The sequence below is a fragment of the Cyrtonyx montezumae genome, unplaced genomic scaffold (genome assembly GCF_038088225.1).
Source record: "Cyrtonyx montezumae isolate F1298 unplaced genomic scaffold, pur_monq_1.0 scaffold_17, whole genome shotgun sequence".
Taxonomy (NCBI): domain Eukaryota; kingdom Metazoa; phylum Chordata; class Aves; order Galliformes; family Odontophoridae; genus Cyrtonyx; species Cyrtonyx montezumae.
The window spans coordinates 16,377,130-16,398,524 of NW_027071903.1; the positions used below are offsets into that span (position 1 = coordinate 16,377,130).

General features: G+C 40.0%; 1 protein-coding gene and 1 long non-coding RNA gene across 2 annotated transcripts in view; both read left to right on the forward strand.

The window, feature by feature from the left end:
• LOC136046778 (uncharacterized) overlaps window positions 1-21,395 on the forward strand; it is a 222,002-nt gene that overhangs the window by 77,091 nt on the left and 123,516 nt on the right. The gene's annotated exons all lie outside the window — the stretch shown is intronic.
• On the forward strand, window positions 14,060-20,643 carry LOC136047224 (uncharacterized). The gene is made up of 5 exons (XM_065734281.1): window positions 14,060-14,111; window positions 16,739-16,807; window positions 17,570-17,735; window positions 18,289-18,372; window positions 19,680-20,643. Exons 2-5 carry the CDS (start codon window positions 16,742-16,744, stop codon window positions 19,997-19,999), a joined length of 636 nt encoding a protein of 211 aa, XP_065590353.1. The 5' UTR covers window positions 14,060-14,111; window positions 16,739-16,741; the 3' UTR covers window positions 20,000-20,643.

A 21,395-nucleotide genomic window follows, 5' to 3' on the forward strand; every position in this document is an offset into this window, starting at 1 on the left:
AAAGAAAGAGAATCCAAATTTAGGGAATACCTTTGTCTAGAGGATCTTGTCTGCTTCTGCCGTGATCCACCTGAGAGTTGGAGTCCCTTGTGGACAAGCTGCCGGTGGGCCCTGGCAGTCCTTCTCTCAGTGGGTCCCACAGCTGAGCAGAGGTTCTCGTGGCTAGCTTACCAATTGAAGCCATGAAATCTGACAAAGTAACTTGACATGCCAATGAGTTATGTCAAGCAGGTATTCCCTTCATTACAGTGCTGGCTGTATGGGCATCACTCCATCAAACATGCACACTGAAGAGAGAAACAACTGCACATTTAAAGGCACAGTGCATAAATTCATCACATTCCAAGGACATGGACAGAAATTCCAAAAGTGATTGACATCTCCATTGATCATGGGATTAAATTTCCAACTGTTAAGGGGATTGCATAATGTAACAACAGCAAATCTGCATCCTTATATTCACGGGACTCCCCCACTGAGTTGCAAACAGCAACTCCACTTATCTTCTCTGTACCCTCCAGTGTGTTGTAAACAACCACCCTACCCACAATTGTGTTGTCCTTATCTTCATGGATCACCCCTGTACTGAGTTGCAAACAGCAGTTCTCTTCATCAGTTCGTGCATGGCCTAGTTTAGATTCAATCCAATTCAATTCCTTGATTCAACGCAAACATTTAAATAACTTCAACTGAAATTTCTGTCTTTGCTCAGATTGGCTCCTTTAACTTTGCAGCCCAGAACGCCAACTATATCCTGGGCTGCATTAGAAAAGGGGTGACCAGCAAGGAGAAGGAGGTGATTGCTCCCCTGCACTCAAATCTTGTGAGGCCACATCTGCACTGTGTCTAGGCCTTGGGCCCCAGCACAAGAAGGACACAGAGCTCTTGGAACAGGTACAGAGGAGGGCCACTGAAATGAGCAGAGGGCTGGAGCACCTCTCCTATGAGGAAAGGTTGAGGGAACTGGGTTTGCTTAGCTTGGAGAAGAGAAGGCGCTGGGGAAACTTCATTGTTGCCTTCCAGTACTTGAAGGGAGAGTATCAACAGGAGGGGAAGCGACTGTTTACGTGGGTTGATAGTGACAGGACAAGGGGGAATGGTTTAAAACTAAAATTGGAGATTTAGGTGGGATGTTAGGAGGGTGTTTTTCACTCAGATGGTGGTGATGCGCTGGAACAGGTTGCCCAGAAAGGTTGTGGATGCCCCATCCCTGAAGGCATTCACGGCAAGGCTAGATGTGGATCTGGGCATCCTGGTCTAGTGGTTGGTGTCTGGTTGAAACTAAATGATCTTTGAGGTCCTTTACAACCCAGGCCATTCTGTGATTCTATCTTTTTCCATCCTTCTCTAAGCCAAACATTTATTTCTTTAAGAATTTTATTTACTGTCTAATAAATATTTACTGTACACCCAGATTAGTGTGATTTAAACAACATCCAGTGTCCTCATGGAGCAGTGTCGAAATACAAGTGCTGCAGAATTACATGGAAGACATACTAATAACAACGTAGTTATGTAGAAGTACATAAAAAGGAGAAAAATTGTACTGCAGAAATTTAAATAACAAAAAAGGTAACTTAAGTCTGCCTTTCCAAGACAGTGTTAGATAACTGGAGGCAAGGGGGTGGAAGGAAGGGAAAAAAAACCAACACATAGTTTTCTTTTTCTAAGTCATTCCAAAACTACACATTCTTGAAACAGTGTGAATAACAAATCCCCTTTGTACAAATTTTTTCTGGCATCTTGGTCCAGATCTGCTTCTACTCTCTCAGCTATGATCAACAAGCTCTCTCACAACTTATATTCTTCTAACCTCTCACATTACTAAAAGTCTGACTCCCATCTACAAAAGCAAAATCTTATTTGTCCAAGTTTTTTCTAATTGCTGGAATGTGTCAGATGCTGAGAATGCCAATATGCCCTAACTGCCCTCCATCAACTTCACTAGCAGCCTCCACCCCAAATCACCATTCCCCTGGCCCAGGGACTACAGCTAAGCTCCCAGACTTGGACTTCATCTGAAGTGAGTTCACCATAGTGCCACATTGGTTCTGTCCTGGTCTCAGCCCTACTCACTCCTGACGAGTGGCTAAGGATTCCCTCAGATGGGATGAGTCAGTCTGGAGAAGAGGAGCTAGGGGAGATCTCATAGTTCTCTGCAACCCCTGAAAGGAGGTTGTGGTGGTGGGAGGGGGGGGAGGGTTGGCCTCTGCTCCCAGGTAACAGGTATGGGATGAGAAGTGATGACCTCAAGTTTCTCCGGGAGAGGATCATGTTGGATATTAGGAATAATTTATTCTCTGAAAGAGCAGTGAGGCATTGGAACAGCTGTCTAGGGAGGTGGGGGAGTCACCATCCCTGGAGGTTTTCAAGAACTGTGGAGATGCGGCACTGAGTGATATGGGCTGTGGGCTTGGTGGAGGTGGGCTGCAGTTGGACCTCTGGGGATCTGAAGAGGTCTTTTCCAACCTTAATGATTCTATGATTCGCTGCCTGGGACTTGAGTGATGATCATCCAGACCTGCTATGCTCCTCTTGTTCAGGTACTGTAGGACTACAGCCTTTGCTAATGAAGACACTGCTGCTGCCTTATCATTGTCCCTGGCACAGCATCCCACTCTTGTTTCTCCATGGCAGCAAGCTTGTTAAATAAACTATAAGCAACACAAGTTGGTCTTCAGGGGATGAGCTAGAAAATAACAGAAGTCTCTCAAAGGAAAGGGAGTTGATGAAAACTATCCTCAAATCTTTCTAAGAAACTCAAGCAAAGAAAGCAGGAAGAACCTACCCAGCATCACCAATTCGTTAACTGGTGGAGTTGAATGCAGAGGTCTGATGTCCTTCAGTGGGCTCTGCTCTGTATCATCACACTTCTAGACATCCAAGGCACTTACCTGCTGGTGAATTATGAGAGAAACTTGGCTAATAAATAAGCTAAATCTGAACACTAGACTGGAGTTTCTAGGTTCTTTTCCACTAAAGCAAAAGTAAATTGTAGTGTGTTCCCCCTTCCCCCCACCCAGCATCACTGAACGTTCTTATCTGTAATAGCTCAGGACGTAGACTGTTAGTTCCATATGCATGTGCAAAATGTCACTTAAAAACCCAAAAGATGAAATCTTTCACTGTATGTATTGTTCTTTAACTGTCACCCCTTTAAGCACTCCCAAAGCTCACCTTCTAGCTCTTAAGCTTTATCACCAGAATTCATTGCTTCCTGCAAGCCAGGATATAAAGAGATATTGTCTGTAATTCCAAACAATTCTGACATCCTGCTATTTGGTCCAGAAAAAGAGATGCCATAGCCTTATAAATATACATATGAATATACACAGAAGTTGTGATTTTAAAAAGTAAAAATCCTTCCGGTTTATATTTGAGGTATGTATAATCTTGCAGACAACAGGTGAACTAAAACACTGTCCAAAGTAGCTTAAATAAGGCTGCCCATAGATGCACTTTGTTACTATTTCTTCTAGAATCATAGGATCACCAAGGTTTGAAAGGACCTCCATGACCACCCAGTCCAACCACCATTATTTCCCAACTAAACCATGTCCCTCACTATAACATCTGAGTATTTCTTGAACATCTCCATGGACAGTGACTCCACCACCTCCCTGTGAAGCCCATTCCAGTGCCTAACCACCCTTCTGCAGAAGAAATTGTTCCCAGCCTGAACCCTGACGCAACTTGAGGACGTTTACTCTAATCCTACTGCTAGTTCTAGCTCAGGGCACAAATTTAGCATGTTAAATACACACTTGATCTTAATCTTAATGCCACTGTAGACATTTTCCACCTGGTATAATATGCACAGGATACAAAAAAGACTTGAGTATGTGCTGTTTTCAAAGCATAAGATCAATAAAAATGTCAATTCTGCAGCCAATTTTGTGCTAAATATCATCACCAACTTGCATAGGCACAGTATAATTACTGCATATTGAAAAATAATATGAGTTATCCAGCTTCACTCCAAGACCTCTGTAGCATAATTTCTTATGGTTTCTGTAAGTTGCCTTCAGATCCTACCCAAAATCTACTCAGAAACCAGAAAAGAAATCAAACAGTGATTCATTTCCAGTTCCAAGAACCAACCCACATACTATTTCTAGGTAATTAATATACAGAAAATAGCGCAGTCCATGGAAAAGAAGAGAAACTGAACTCCACACAAAGACTGAAAGAATTAAGATTGTTCATTCTAGAAAGGAAGGTGTTTAGGCATGACAGTGAATTTAAAAACATAAAAGTCTGCTTGCAGAGTTCTGCACTACAGGATGTAGTGCTGTACCATTACCACAAAGCTCTAAACAGGGCATGTGGGAAAACTTCCTCAGCAGAGTGAACCCATGCAATAGATGATCTGGAACAAACTGCCTTAGGAGGTTTTGGAGTCCCTGCCACAGGATTTCTGAAAACAGTCTGTACTCAGAAACACTCAGATTTACTTATCAGTTTTCCTGTATCTACTGATGTGTCCTGGACCATGTGAATGGATCAACTTTCAGATTTTTGCTCTAAAACAATCTTTAGGGGGCTGGGATGAACATGTGGTGCCAAGATCAAATAATGAGGAACACGTATGTTCTACTGATTCTGCTCTGACTATACTGCTACTTCTAAAAGCAAACTTGCTTCTCAGAATTTCTCTGACTTGCAGTTGAGGTATTGTCCTATACATTGGTGACAGTGGCAGCAGTAGCATAGTCTCTTTAGACCTCAACTATTCTGCTCAGTCACTCATCTGAACACAATTGAACACAGTACTAAATTATCCACAAGTAAGTATGAGCCTGGCTCCCATCTGGATAGAAGTCCAAAGTAAAGATGGAGACTTATTCCTCAGCAAATGATGGTGGATAATTCTGTACATGATAAAAACAAAAAAAATGTAACAGAAAATAGAGATGTTTTGGTCTCCCACATACAGAAATCCAGAGAGAGAATTTAGAAGAGCTTCAGAATCATCAGAAGGACAATGGACAATCAGGAGCAGGAGGAATTATCAGAAGGACAATGGACAATCAGGAGCAGGAGGTTTCAAAACAGTGTGTCAGCCTAGTTGGAAATCTTGAGGATGAAGTACCACTCTTGACCAAGTTTTCATTGCAGACTTTGGCAACTACTAGTAGTTGCAACTACTCACTGTGGAAATAGCTCACATTTTTTTGCCTTACTTAATCAGTCATTAAAATATTAAAACAATGGCTTTCTTTTACAGTGATATTCTTTTACAGCTCAAGTTACTCTTACATGCAAGTTTCTGAGTAAAGTGTCTGACGACACATAAGCCACTTGGATGCTTCCCAGAAGTGCATCTCTCCATAGCTCCGCACTGTCAGTGCAGCAGACAGCTGAACACTTAATCTGCTCCAGACTCTTCTGGCTGACAGAAACCACAACTGCAGTGTATCTGGTGTAACTCACTTGAAAACAAAAGCAGGTTTTTCCATTTTTTTTCCATTCCTGACTAAATCTCATTCCATTAGTGCTGCTGTCCAGCCTGTGCTGTTAAAGGTTTGCTTTGTAACTGAAAGATGGTTATGTAAAGAATTCCACAACTCTTCCCTGATAGCATCACGTGGAAGTTTATCTAAGGTGTGCAGTTTCTGAAATAATTAGGAACAGAATAGACTATAACAGAACAATAGAAAGGACTTTTAATGCCAGGGATAAGTGCCAAAACCCCTCGAGAATATAAAGAGTGCTCATGTTAAGATTTCATGGGACAGTATGGTTTTATTTATTAACTGTAGGATTTTTTTCTTTGAGCCAACACTGATGTGTGCTGATAATATTAAAAAAAAATCTACATGCTAAATTCTTCCTGGGAAAGAGTTCTACAAGCTTCACGTATAAAGTTCTTATTGATGGAATCAATCTTCAGTCCTGTTTAAAAATGTTCAGCTGGCACTGAGTTCAGTAGGATCTGGAGTGATGGGTGATTTAGTCTCAGTATCCATTGCAGAACTGGTTTTAAATCCTTTTCACATTGTTTTCTAAGAACAAAAGAGGGTAACAAAACACTTTATTTGCACCTGTGTTCTGCTTTTGCTTTTTTTTCAGGTTGCTGGAGTCTTGCACTGCTCCCCACCTTGCTCTCTCTCATAGGTCTATTGACCTTGACTGACCTCACAAAATCATAATCACCCTGTTCTTCTTTCATTACTTACCCCTTGACCATTGTTCTTACAAGATTATGTCTGGGAACAGAGAGATCTGGTTCTGTGCTTTTGTTACTGTTCCTTCTAATGGATAAAGGTCCTTCATTACACTTTCCTACAGAGGAAGATCACCACATTTCCAAACACTTTCTAAAACCAGTACTAAACTGATTAACAACCCTGATAATAGTCCAAAATTACCAAAGCACAAAGGATTCACTTTTTTTTTTTAGTATAAAAATATTGATTTACAGACTTGAATCTAAAGTTACTAACAAATCTATTTAAATAAGAAAAAAGAAGTCCAGACAGAATGTCATGTTTCTTCACTGTTTCCTAGTCTCAATGAGTGAAATTATTTCTCATCTTGACAAACATTGAGTCCATATCACCACATCTGACCCCACATCTTGGACTTGTTCTGTGTTTGAATCACTGAAGAATCGTGCTGAAACACTGCAAGGGATCTATGAGGTGATCAGTGCTGTGGAATGGGTAAACACCCCAAAAAGGTGTAATGTGTAGGGAGTAAACTGAATGGCAAATTTACAGCATCTTTGCTGACAGGTTTGAGTAACTCTGGCATGGAACTGGCAGCTTGAGCCTTTTGAGTGTACTGTTTCCAATGAGACACATTAACCTGGGCTGACTTCTCTGTAAAATCAGTTCTGGTCAACTCTGTGGGTGTTAAGAGGGAAAGACACAACGAGTAAAAACTCCATGTATTGTATCTCTGTGAGTTTCAATGTCAATACTAATTTTTCCCACTATTCTGGTGTTGCTTGGAGTACAAACTGTGTGTACATATGTAGCTCATGTAGTGCATTTTCCCCATTTCCAAGGGAAAAAAAATAAGGAAAATGTTTATTTGCTTGAAATCTCAGTAATTCTTGTGAATGAGAAATTCTTTTGTTGAGACCTACTGTATGAGAACTGTTGAATCAGCCTGAAGCACTGATTGATCACTGACTGAGCACTGAGTCAGCCGCAGGAGCACAGGTGAAAGCAATTCACCTGTGTGACCAGAAGGGGTGGGGTCTGGCTCCACCTCTCCCAGACCCCATTTAAGGGCTGACCACCACTGGAGAAGGATCTCTTGTTGGAGATCCCTCTCCTGTGGAGTTGATGGCAAGACTCAACCATGAGCCTTTCTTTATTTACTGGTTGCCTGCTTACCATCCAGATAAGCCAAGCAAAATATACCAACCTCCTCATTATTTTCTGTGAATACTATTCTTTTTGGTTATTCACCCTACACCTACTAAGCTCTGGGTAACAAACACCAATCTCAGTGATATGCCAGTGATCTGTGTTGTACAGTTGACTGTGTTTTGTATTCTGGTAATTTAAACTTGCTGTTCTTCTTATCTTACAAATAAGTGAAAGAAACAAATCATTCAAAAGTAAGTACTTTTGCTTCAAGATGAGAGCATTCCTCTTGATACTAATGGAGAGGCTTCAAGCCGCAGAAGAGTGTTTTTGAAGTTACTGGTGTGAATATCTCATCATAAAACATTGCAGTCTGACTGTTAAGGAAGCTGAGGCCTATGCCACTGTGTGATGTAACTCCAGTCACACCCCAGAGCAACGGCTTAGGGACCAAGGCTGGTGGAACTTGCGATTTTGTGCCCCATTCTTTACCCACAAGGCCATGCCACCCTGTCTGGTGCAGCACAAGCAGATCACCAACCAGCAATAAAAGGCACGTCTTATGCCTGTACACCTGTCTCCATGCCATCCGTACGACAAAGTGGTAAAAAGCCGGGATGCTGGTTTTTGGTTCTTGAAGCTACTTGCTCATCTGCAAGCTCACAGCCCAGGAAACAGAGACACACTTGCGTTGATCTTACTGCAGCACTGCACAGCCATTCGTTCTGCTGCACCAACAGCAGCCACGAGTAAAAACGTCTGTCCTTCCCCCTCTGATTCCTCTCCCTCCGCGGGGTCCTGTGCCTCACGCCCGAGGAACCGAGCTCAGGCTGTGGCAGCGGCCCGCTGCTAACGCGCGGTGCAAGGGCGGGCCTCTGCGATCCCACACTGCCGCACCGTGGTGGAAAGGGGCCGCCGCAGCAGCAAACCCACAGTCCCTCCACCATGAGGACGGTGCTGTGAGGAGCACGGAGCTGATCGCCTTGACTGCAGTCACCCAGCAGGTGCGGGACAGCCAGGGGATCAGGCCCAGCCAGCATGAGTTCGTGAAAGGCAGGTCCTGCCTGAGCAACCTCATCTCCTTCTATGAACAGGTGACGGTACAGGCTGTGTATGTGTAGTCAACGTGTACTTCAGTAAAGCCTTCGATTGCCTCCCACAGTGTTCTCCTGCAGGAGCTGCAGTACGTGGCTCAGACAGGTACATGCTTTGCTGGGTAGAAGGCTGACTGGGGGGCTGGGTCCACAGAGTCCAGGGCGTGGTGGTTGTGGAGTGTGTTGTTAAATCTGAGTAGGAGCCACTGGTGCCCCTCAGGGGTCAGCACTGGATCTTGTACTGTTTAATATCTTTATTGATTATTTGGATAAGGGAATTGGGTACACTCTCAGTCATTTTGCCAATGAAACCAAGTTGGGAGGAAGTGTGGATCTGCCTGAAGGTAGGAAGGCCCTACAAGAAGGATCTGGACAGGCTGGATTGCTGAGCTGAGGCCAACAATATGAGCTTCAACGGGATCAAGTGCTGATCCTGCATTTCAGTCACAGAGATCCTAAACATCACTACAGTCTTGGAGCAGAGTGGCTGTAGGGCTGTGCAGAGGCAAAGGATCTGGTGTGTTAATTGACAGCCAGCTAAACAAATCTATGATTCTAAGTCATTACTTGTTTGCCACTGCTAGTGACTTCAATTCAGCTGATAACAGCAGGAGTAAAAGGATTCTTAATAAATAGAGTAAGTAATTTTAAAAAGTGCAGTGAAGTTGAATTTCAGTCTTAACTGCAGGGACAGCAAGCAGATGTGGCATGTTGGTTGGCCAAAAGTATCAGTGGAACATGGAAGGCAGCTGTGGGTTAACACTGCAGCTATGGGTCTCCTCACATAAGCATTGTAGGGTAGGATTTACAAGTCTGGAGGGCTCAGACCTCTAAAATGTGACTATAACTATGATTTCATATATACATATAGATCAGGAAACTACAGAAATAAAGGTTTTTTTTAATTTTTTTTTACCATTTTTTAAGAATGTAAAATGTTCTCTTGAGAAGAATGTGACAAATTCAAATTATTTTTTTCTCATTTTTTTAATTTATTTTCACGTAAAATGGCTCATCAACTTCATCTGTGCTCACTGTTAGTAAAATATGTTTTATTTTGTAAAAAATTTTTTATTTTAAATGTCTTGGCAGACTAAAACTCTTCAGAAAAGAGTTATATTTGTGTTACATCTGTGCAGCTGTCCCCTAACTTGCAATCAAAAGAATTAAGTTAATTTTCTCAGGAATAAATATTTCCCATCAGAATGTTCACTGCCAATATATTCTGATTCTTTCTCAGCTGAATCTTTTCCATACCTTCCTATGGCTTCACTCAGAGCTTCTATTAAATTCATTTGCAGTTACATCCTTGTTTGTTCTTTATATTCTGGCACAAATACCAAGACCTTTCTGGTTTCACAAAATTCTGCAAACATCTAATGCCTGCAAAATATTTCATGTTTGAGCCAAGTAATATAATCCAAATTATTTTAGAATAATTTGTACTTCTGCCATCTTAGCACCGATGTTTGTAACATGCTTCTAAGCTAAGTATAAAAATATCCCAGAATGTGGGATAAACAGATTATCTTATGAATACCAAGCAAATGTACTCTGTACATAAGTACATATATTTACTGAGCATTCCTGAAAGTTTTCTTTTTAAATTAATTTCACAAGTGCCTATGAAGCTCACTGGATCTATAGAGTAGTCACATAGTGACAGTGTGGTGATTATAGCACCGTTACATCATCCCTCCTGCAGGAGTGATACGTACATTGGTAGGTTTTCAACTTATTTTAGCTTTCATCTTTCCAGTTGACATTTTGAAACAAAAATATATATTTAAATCTTTCTGGAGAAAGAACAGATAACAGCAGTTCTGTAAGGCCTGGCAAGACCCAAGTATCTGTGGACAAGTGATCTTTTCAGCTGCTTTTTTAGGTTCCAGATTCTCAAAATGAAAGTGGATATTTTGCAAGCCTGGTAATTTACCAGAAAATTCCACTGATGAAACAACAGGAAAAAGATTTAACCACATTTTTCACAACATTGAAAGAATGAGAGAAAGAAGTAGTGGTAATGTGGTGTGCCTGGACAAAATGTAATTATGTTGGGGTGCAAGAAAGCAAAATAGAAACTCCATCCCTGGAGGTTTTCAAGAAAAAATGTAGATGTCATACTGAGGGATGTGGTCTAGAGTGGTCCCAGGCATGGGTTAATGATTGGAGTCAGTAATCTTAGTGGTCTTTCCAGCCTTAATGATTCTATGACTCCATGATTCTTGTGGATATAGCACTATAAATTTAGTTCATTTAAAGATAAGCTAATTTTTAATTCCCAGAAGCTGCAAAGGGAGCTTCCTGGACTTTCCTCCATCTTCTAAGCAGCACAGTGCCCTGAGGACAGCTTTCATAGGAAGTCACCTACAGTGTTGTCTGAGCACTGTGCTAATATAAAATCCAATTATTCTTATCCCTGCCATGATTTTACATAATGATCAGAGCTACTGTCACATAAGAACAAAGCCTACGTCTCTGTGCGTCTTCGCAGACTGCAATGCATTAACTGCTAGTTTTGGAAGATGATAACTCGTACGAAGCCTGCTAGAAACCATTTAGAGAAGCCTCTATTTTTCAGATTCTTCCCTCACAGCTTTTCACATGATGAAGAAGTTCCTCTAAATATATTAAGATTGTGTCCTCTAGGAGGATGTCACAGACATGAAACTTGCAGTGTCTGTAAAACAGTTCCTGCTAGGAGAAAAAAAACAACAAAAAACAACTTTTCCACAAATGTGTCATAATTTGTTTATTTGAGTTTCACCAAAAGAATGAAGATACTTTGAGCATTAACATCAGAGACAACAGGCTGACAGGCTCATTTTACCTCTTTGGTATAGTTTCATGATACAAGCTATTATATGGAATTTAAAATGTAGACATTTAAAATCTGACCAAGTTAAAGTTTAGCTGAAAATTTCCTTGCTGGCTCTCTTTATCTTGCCCTGTAGCCTGGAGAGAAGAGGCACACAAAGGCATGTACCTCTGTTCTAGACAACACCATAGTTTTACAAACTCATGAGCACAAGACTAGGTAGACTTGAAGATGCTAGTGTAATAAATACATATGTTCATAACAATGTACAGTACTCATTATATGATATCTTATTATGAGTGTGGTCTTTTTGGTATGAAGAAAGCTAGCTGCTAGTGATGCAAGTGCATGTACAGATCTGAGCAAACTATGGAAATACCCATTGTAGATAGCATTTTAGATTATCTTTAGAATCATGATTAGAAAGTTATTCTTATACAAGAACTTAGCTGCTCAACCATGAATATACTCATGTTTTTGGGTTTTTTTTTTCATTATTCTTATTATATTGTTGTGTGTATCATTTCTTAATCAGGAGGTAACAACAGACAAATCTGGAAACAAACAGCCTGAGCAAAAAAGCAAACAATTCAGACAATCATACTTTTGTTATTATTTGAATACTATAAGTATGATAAACTTTAGTCTCCTTTATGCCTCTTGAGTTAGATTTCATCTCCAATGACTTTCTTACCTGAATGTGTAGGTAGCTGAACAGACTCACCCTGAGCCCCTCATTTATATAATAATATCCACCGGATTTCTAAGTTTCTAAAACTTAGATTTCTAAGTTTCTAAGTGCAGCCAGTGGGAGTAGGGAAGTGATTGTCCCTCTATACTCAGCACTGGTGAGGCTGCACCTCAGTGCTGTGTTTAGTTTTGGGCCCGTCACTACAAGAAAGGCATTGATGTCCTGAAGCACATTCAGAGAAGGGCAGCAAAGTTCTGAAGGATCTGGAACACAAGCCTTATGAGGAGTAGCTTAGGGAGCTGGGATTGTTCAGTCTGGAGAAGAGGAGATCCCATTGCTCTCTATAACCCCAAACAAGAGGTTGTGTTGAGGTGGGATTTGGCTAATGCTTTTACAGGAGTTAATGTCAGGAAGAACTGTTCATGCTCAGTATAGGGTAAGAAACAAAGTAAATAATACCAAATGGTATTGCCAGTCAAGATAGATGGTGTAATTTAGAAAGATCATCCAGATGGCAAAGAGACAATCAGTAATAAGGAAAATAGTCATCTCCAAAGATCAAGACTCACAGGAAGGATCTCCAACAAGAGATCCTTTTCCAGTGGTGATCAGCCCTTAAATGGGGTCTGGAAGAGGTGGAGTCATATTCCACCCCTTCCGGTCACACAGGTAAATTGTCTTCACCTGTGCTCCCACAGCTGACTCAGTGCTCTCCTATGGTGATCCATCAGTTTATGATTCAACAGTTTCCATACACTCAGATAAAAAATGAAGCTTTTAGGTCAGTGGTATCTCACTGAGAAGGTTCTACGGAATCTGGTGAAATAATCTACTGAGTCTTTCAATCATTATTCTAACTTTAGGGATTTATACAAAGGAGGAAGTCACATGTCACAGTTTTGGAACTGTAAGATACTTCTAGCTGCCTCAGTAAGAGACAAGTTTAAATTGCAACTAATGTCTCTACAGATGTGTATCTTTATAACCAGCTTATACAGAGCCTATGCTCTAACACTATAGGTAACTTTTAAGTAGGACACTCTTGTCTCACAGTTTTTATGGAAGCAACAAATTAAACTTCTTCCTTACTGCCACAGAGTCATGCGCTGAGTTGAGCAGTATACACACTTGAGATCTATAAATTATGTGACTCATCTGCAGTTTTTCATAAACACTAGATTTTTGCATAAGCAGGAGTGGAGGTTTATCTTCATTCATTTCCAACTTGTAATTCTTATTTAATTTTAATGCTTAGATAAAACTCAGTGCGTGAGATATATGTCTTGACAGTATTGCAGTAAAGAAAACAAAGGATCATGTGTGAAATAATGCTTAGCTGCATGTATACATGTGCATCCATGTTACATTAATGTTTTCCTAGATATCTGGCAGAAGAGGAAGTTTTTTTATACTATGTGGTTCAGCATTATAGTGAGATACATGTATGTAGTTGTTTATCTTAGAATTGCTTATCCCCTTCAGGTTGCTTTGCTTCCAACTTATCTGTAGTCTGCTTTCTGCTTTCCACTAGGTTTCTTGCTTCTGCCTCTAATCTTGAGACAGAGGAGTTTTTATCACATAACTGTGTTTTAAATCATTTGAGTTGTAGATTATACACATAGATTGTATATAATCTGTAATACTTCATAGGACGTTAGAAAAGCAAAAAAAAAAAAAAAAATACTTGGAGATCCAGGAAAATTTGCTGGAAGAAAACAAACACAGTGGGTCAGAATCAAGTTTTTGATAGGTTAAATGACTGATATGCTATGAGTACATAATGTAATGTCCAGCTTTCTCAGTTGCTATTTAAATTACTTGAAAACAAAGCAAAAATGATGGAGAAAGGAGAACATAATGTTCTGAAGTTCACAATAGCAGTTGTAGTCAACAACTTAAAAAATTTAATAATTAGTTAATCCTATTTAATTAACATCTAACTGATTTATTGTTTTATAAGAGCTGTTCAGTTGAAAGCCAAAGCTTAATAATGCAGGAGAAAGGAGCTCTTCAGATTAAGAATGATTTGGATAGGTTTAGGAAAACTCCTTTCTTAAATCAATAAATGTACTTTTTGAAATCATGGGAGCATAAATATTGATTCCAATCTAATTAATATGTTTGTTTGTTTGCTTTTAGTTTCGGTGTACTGTGCTGGGAGGGTCTAAGCAGACAGAAACCCTTTGAAGGTATTTTTCTATTGCTTACGTCTGATTTTGTTGCACTGTCATTTTCTACAAATTCCTTTATTGTAGAGAAATGATGACACAAACAGCATCGTCTGTTCAAACATCCCTCTGCCTTCTGTTATAGTTAGAACACAGTTTGTATAAAGCATGATGTAATAATTGCCACAGTCTAATAATGACCTCCAGTTTGTAGTGGTGGGCATCAAATAAAGACTTGTTTGCTATAGGTTTAGTTGTGTATGGCAAAGCTGATGGAAGGACTCCTGCATTTTGGAGGCTGAGAAGTGTTGTAAAAATACTGAGTATGGTGCTATTCACACAGCTTTCACCTGTCACTGCCATCTCGTGGCTGAACATGGTAACCTCTTCTTAGGACTGGTAAAAATTGCAAGGCTTAGTACATGACTGTGTGCTTACAATATAATAAATACAGGTACATCTGAGGTATTCATTTGATTTAATATTTAGACAGTGCTCTTTATCCTGAAGTGGCCTGTTGCAGTAGGTGGCTTCAGTCACTGTTAAACACTTAACACATCTAACAAGAGTGTAAATATATTTTTACTTTTGCTTATAAAAACAGTCTTTGTTCTAACACATGCAATAACTTATGCTAAATATTGTTTTAAGAGTTTCAGGATCTTTGGTATTCATTACAGGGACATTTTCCTATACTGTAGGTCAAACAACCCTACAGGGATCTGTAACAGCTTGCAGCCTGGCAATTCAGAGAAGTTTATACCAAGCAATTTGCCCAAGAGGGGTAGGTGTAGGAGTGAAGTGGTGTGGCCTACTTACGCCTTTGGGGTGATTATTGGAGGTGGGAGTTTCTGTAGTCTCTTCAGTAATTGGTACGTAGTCTACTGACGTTGTCAACACTCCAGTCTTCATTGCTGAGAGGACCCTCATCATGTCCTTGTGGCAGATCAGAACACCCCCCACCCCCCCCTTTGGTGCCTGATATAGTTACAGTCACAGATATCTGGCCAAAGGGTGTGGTACAGACAGCCAGGACTTGCCCCAGTGCAAACTGAAGAGTTGACCCAGGACAGGAATACAGCCTGTATTTTGCCTTGGAGGGCAGACCTCCTGCTCTTAGTACCTCTACTTCCCATGCGTTTTTGGAGTATCTAGGATCACTAGGAGGAGGAAAATGTCATTGAAGCACTCCAGTGTTATCGTGAGATTGAGAACGACACCTGGTGATGGCCTGTGTGGACTGGTGGAATATAAGATGGACCTGCACCTAACAACTGCATGCCTCCAATAGCATTATCAAGCACTGGCTCATGAGAGAACATGAACATCAACCACAAACTGCTCATCAATCATATTACATTATGTCAACCTGTATCGCAACAGGCAGACTGTATGAACGTTGCAATGCACTGGAACTCTGTACTAGGAAAGGCTCACCCTCTGGTTGGCTCAATCATTGGTTCATACTGTGAAGGGGTGGAGTGCATGGGAACTACTAAGTCACAGCCTGAACCACTGAATGGACACCTGAAGGGAAGATCTGATCAGCCCTGGGAGCACAGAGGAAGGTGATTCACCTGTGTGACTGGAAGGAGTGGAGCCAGTCTCCACCCCTCTTAGATCTCATTTAAGGGCTGACTGCCACTGAGGTAATAAATAAATTTGTGGAATTTATTCCCTGTGAACTTAGATCTTTGGAGATGGACAAGCATACATTTTCCTTCTTTTCTAATACCTTGTTTGCACTGGTCTCTTTGCTTTTATGACCTTCACAGCCACAAATGCATCTATTAAACTTGGATAGACATAGTGAGGAAACTACAATGGCATGTTTCAGCCCTTGAACAAGTATTCTGACTCTGTTTGAACTTAAAAAAAAAAACCTTTCTGTGTGGTTGGTTTTGTTGCTGTGCTTATGTGAGCTACCTAAGTAAAGGCACACCAGATTATGTTTACATGTTGCAATCATATTCTGCAATTATAAAATAGATTTGATCAATGATTTAATAGCTGGCATAGTTATGGTCCAAGTCATTTTATTACTAGTGAAGCTTACAGAATATTTGACAATGCCTCCCTAAATAATTTAACACTACAGTCTGCCTTGAGGAAGGTATTATTTTTCTATTTGCTAAATCAACAACAATCACTATTATTGTTTAAATAACTGGATAGATAGTATGTCCAAAATGACTGAAAAAGCTACCAGAGACTTTTTAAAATGGATTAATTTGTAAGTGCTGAAGGGTAAAGATTTGAACAAATTTGCTGCGTATGTACAAACATAATAAACATGGGATGCTCCTGCCATATGGATACTTGAAGGATGTGTTATAGCTAGCCCAATACACGTATCTCAGTTTAGGGCTATTCTCACCCTTTAGTGCATAACCAAAAACTGGATTTAAAATTAGAAATGAGAGAAGCGGTGACAGAGTAAAGTCAGATTCTACACCCACTTATGCGCTACAATGCAAAGTTGCTTCTGAATTGCTCTGTGTGGTTTACTATTGCTGTGCATCAGTATGCCCAACACTATAACATACACTGTCCCTGTAAATTGTCAATATAAGTTCTTGCTCCTTACAGCTGTGAATTGAGCAAACATTCTGTATCCTTACTTCTGTTCCTGTGCTATTCTTTCCTAGGAGATGGCAATTAATGCATGCAAAGGTTCAGAAATATACACATCGTGGACAGGCATACAGAACTCAGAGGTGAGTACATGGCATTCATTTGAGAGTCTTACAAGAGTCCTTATAAAGCTTCCTGCCTCTCCTACCAGTGCTGACACTGCATAATAAAAATACTGTAGGGCAAAGGACAGCTACAACTGGTTAAGCAACAAAACTGATTTACTCTCCTACAAGCAGGAGACTGTTGCCTTTGCAAAAAGACTCACCACTTAAAAGTCACTTTGAACCTCTCCTTCTTGAGGAGGTCCCAGTGAAATGGCAAAAACCTTGCCCTTCTTGTGATGTTTTCAGAATACCAGATGGGAACAAAACCCCAAAATGCTTGAATTCTAGCATCTGCAACTCATGTTCTTAAAGGGTAAGGACAACTGCTTTGTGATCACTCTGCAACATACCACTAACACCCATTTTCAAAGTGATATTAGCACTTGTTGCAGGCCTGCCAATACCAAAGCTCATGTGCCTGGATAAGAGCTAACTCTAGCTAGACAATTCTAGCTAATTTAGCTAGAAAATTCTGTGAATTTTCATGACTGCTGGCAGCACAGGCTGCAGAAGCAGTTTAGGATAGCCATAACATCTAGGACAAGTAGCCCAATGGTCTGTGGTGGCACAGCAACCTAGGCAACTATCTGAAGTTGAATTAGTATGTCTACAGGCTAAACAACTGCATACCCACCCTTCCTAGAACTGTGATACATCCTTAAATTCCAAGAAAAAACTGCTTGCAAAAGGTTTTCATATAAACTTTCCAAGATAATTCTCCATTTTTATCTTTTTCAGGTCGTCTGTCAGCAAAAACTCAGCCAAGTAATGAGCAAGAAAATCCCTCCTGTAGTACCAAGTTTGTCACCTATTCTACTTGGTAGCAGTACAAGTATTTTGGGAAGTGAAAATGTTCTTGAGGCTGATCTGACAGATCCTATCCCACAGGACTCAACAGAGAAAGGTCTCTACCTTGAAACTTACTCAGCTCCAACTATTCCAAGGAAAATTATCACTATTTGTTCCATGTACACATGTATTTTTCAAGTACAGTTGTCCATTTTTAGAGCTTTGCACTCTGCTGATATCATTCAAAGCATGAGCTTACTGCAGAAGTGCTTTTTCTGTATTCCTCATACCTTTGGAAACAGAAGTTGAGCCACAGGAAGTCAATTCACTTATAATAACATCTGCATTTTCAAGCATTTTACTTCTAATCAATAGCTGTCAGACTTAGAATAGAATTTTCTGTAGCATAAACAAATTCCTACAGAATCCTGAAAAACACAGAAGCATGTATATGCCAAAATCTCCCCAGGAATAGTGACGTATTACAAAGTGCCCAAAGAACAGCTAGGAATAAGAAGGTGCTCTCAGTTTAGTCAGATGATACATGTTATGTTCTGTTGCTGTTCAATTTAAGGGCCTCATCCTGTTCATTTTAAACTTTTTTTATTACCCATACTCTGACAGAAGAAAACCTTTTTGTACTCTTCCCTTATCTGGTCCAACTGCAGGCAGAGAAAACTGTCAGCATAAGGATCCACCATTGATGTTTAAGCACAGTCCACAAACTCTGCACCCTGAACGACCTGTGAAAGGTAAGACTCCTCTTCCAGTTTGAGAGGGCAGTATTTTCCTAGATCTGGTCTTATTCAGTGATTATGTTGTTTAGAGATTTATATAAATAATCTTTTTCTGAATTATCTGGCACATATTCAGTTGTTTATTGAAGTAACTCTTCAAAAATGCTACATTGCTATAGTCTGTTGTTGTATGGCTCCTATTTTTCCAGAAGTCTGGGCACTGTCCATTGAGAACACTGGCTTGTTCTTTCCCTGGATCACATGCAGGTTGAGAACAAGCCTGAAAAGACAGAAATTGTATCACATCATTAAATGTTTATTAAAGTATAGGCATTTTTTTATTTTGTAGTTTTAGGCTGAGTATTTCATACAGTTACAAAAGTGCTACTGACTATAGAAAAGGGTGGAGAAGGGGATAACCATTTATTTCTTTCCTTATGCGGTCTCAGATTTTCCTGCTGAGCTGGAAACTGATAAGTAGGAAAGCTTCTGACTTGTGAAGCCTGCCTCTACCTCCAAGTGTAAAGCTCAGTTTCTTGCTTTGTTTGGTTGATTGTTTCAGATTGATCAATTCCCACATTTGGTTGGTCCTTTATTTAATTTTACTACAAAGTGTTGGCATAACTTCAGGATAAAGCAGTAGACTAGCATGTGCAGGAAGTATTCATCTCAGAGCTCTACTGTCAACACTGAAATCAGAATGAGAGAGGCACTTTCTCCAGAATAATGATTGTCTTTGGTTATTGGTTTTCTCTTGTTTTACAGTACTTACTGTACACTAATGTGAGCACTAAATATTCTGACAGGCACAAGCCTCATCAGTTAGTGAAGAGGTAGAACCCAGTGCTCTTGATCATTTTTGCCAGAAGTATTAGTTTTGCTATTAGTTTGGCTTTGACATGTATACACGTTCCTGGTTTTGCAACACATTTCAAACAGACATACCATCCTGGACTACCTGTTAGCTACTCTTACATGTTCTGCAGAACAACATTTTCTCATTCACGCAGAGCCAAAGTGCACAAGATTTGTTCATGCAAGGATGAATGGGGCCAGACCTTAAAATATTCCCTTACACAATCCAAACAGTCTTTAGAAACATTGATTTTCTGAAACAGAATCCTCATGATTTTCAAACAAAAGATGGAAATGCATTGTACTGTTTATGAACAAAGAACACAATCTAGCTCTTCCTTTCTTCTTTCTCTACTGAGATTAAATCTCTGGAAGAAAGTCATCAGTGTTGGTGCTATCACTTGCTAACAACCTCTGGAAGAAAAGAGCATTTAGTTTATCTTGTTATGTTTCCTTTTTTACCCAAGGTCCTTGCTGCGAAGGAAATTGCAGTCAAATACTGTCCTGCCAGAGAGGAACCATCCTGAGCTGCATGACAGAAGGACGCCTCAACCACATCCTTGATGTCCTTCGCTCACAGCAGATGCTGTCCCGAATAGATTATGAAACAATCATTTCTTACCCCACAGTGACCAGCCGTGCTCGGGCACTGCTGGATATCTGCCTGTGCCTTGGAGAGAAGGCAGCAGAGGTTGTAGTGACCGTTCTGACAGTAAACAAATGCAGTCCTCTGGCACGAGGTAGTCATCACACAGGCTGTACTGAGACAAACAGGCTGCTTCTGTGACATAATTTTGATGTCTGCTACGTGGACCAGGGCACTGGTAATTTGGCATGGCAGTGATTCACATTCATTCCTCAAAAAGCATTGAAATCAGTTCCTCCTTGATCGTGATATCTCCTCGAATTCAGAAGTTAGAAAAATGGATTATGAGGTTTTGGAGATCACTCTAAGGAAGACCAACAGAAAAACAGTTATTAAATCCTTCCAACTAAGGGCAGTGAAGAACATTGTGCTGTATGAGTAGAAGAAAAGGTACTGCCTTACACTGAGCTCAGCACTGAGCCAGCTGTCACTGTATTGGTAAATAGAAAAGCACTGATACCTTATATTCGTGTCATTCTGAGTGTGTCTGCAGTTCAAATGTAAAAGTAAACCAGGAAGTGGAGGTGGCAAGCTGATCATTTTTGGAATGGTGGTTCTGTGGAATTGTAGGGAAAAGAGTACCAAGATTAAAAGTGCCGGTTTTTGAAGGCAGAGTGAGATTCCTTCAAGCTGCAAAGCACTGAATTAACATGAGCAAACTTGTTATATTTCAGGTACAAAACTATGCAATTCCACTTCCATTGCATTTGTTCTCTGCAGTTTCATACTGTCTATCTAATTCAGTAGTTTGACAGGCTGTAAAATTAAATAATAACATGTTTTCTAGACACAGTTAGGAAAAGAGATTTATTTAATGTACTACAGTATTGCTGGAACTTAATCTAGAAGTTATTTTTATATACATCCATTAAGCTTTAAGATTGACTTGAAATTACAAATCAATATAATTAAAATCAGTGTCTGTAAGAATGTGTTCAAAATGGTTTTGCTTGTGAAGGGAACTAACACTGACTTCACCACTGAAGCAAAGACCAGATTAGCTTTTCTTAGGAAAGGATATCTTCATTCATGAGGAGAACTCCTGTCATGGAGTTTTGCTCGTGTAGAAGGTATAATCAGGTAAAACAGAAAATCATGCATTTGTAGGAATTATTTACAGACTTTTAAGAGGGAAACTAGCAATATTATTGAAACTTAATTATCAACGTTCAGTAATTATTCTATTCAGTTCTTCTGCAAGACATTTTTATCATTCTGATAGATGTGTCAGCTGGTGGATTATGTTAATTTGTGGGCTTTTTATTGTTTGTTGATTAGTTTTGTTTTTTCTTTTTTTGTTTTTATGTAGGAACAGTTTTGGATCTCACTTTTCATGAAACAGTTTCCTATATGAGAATTTTATTTGAAGCCAGATTTAATTGGTAATTGGAGAAGCGTCATGAAACGGGTAGGAGCAGATGTTAACTGTTTTTGGGCAGATTTTTTTCTTATATTTGGCTCTCCAATTTAAGCTATCTGTAAATAGGGTGTGACCTTTCAGAGTTACCATTGTGTTTACCCAGATTTTTGTCAAGAT

Excerpts from the sequence above, each read along its gene's own strand:
- LOC136047224 (XM_065734281.1), top strand. The coding sequence starts at position 16,742 with ATGGCAATTAATGCATGCAAAGGTTCAGAAATATACACATCGTGGACA. Across the intron at positions 17,736-18,288 it reads ACAGGACTCAACAGAGAAAG|GCAGAGAAAACTGTCAGCAT; the intron begins GTCTCTACCTTG and ends GTCCAACTGCAG. Across the intron at positions 18,373-19,679 it reads CCCTGAACGACCTGTGAAAG|GTCCTTGCTGCGAAGGAAAT; the intron begins GTAAGACTCCTC and ends TTTTTACCCAAG.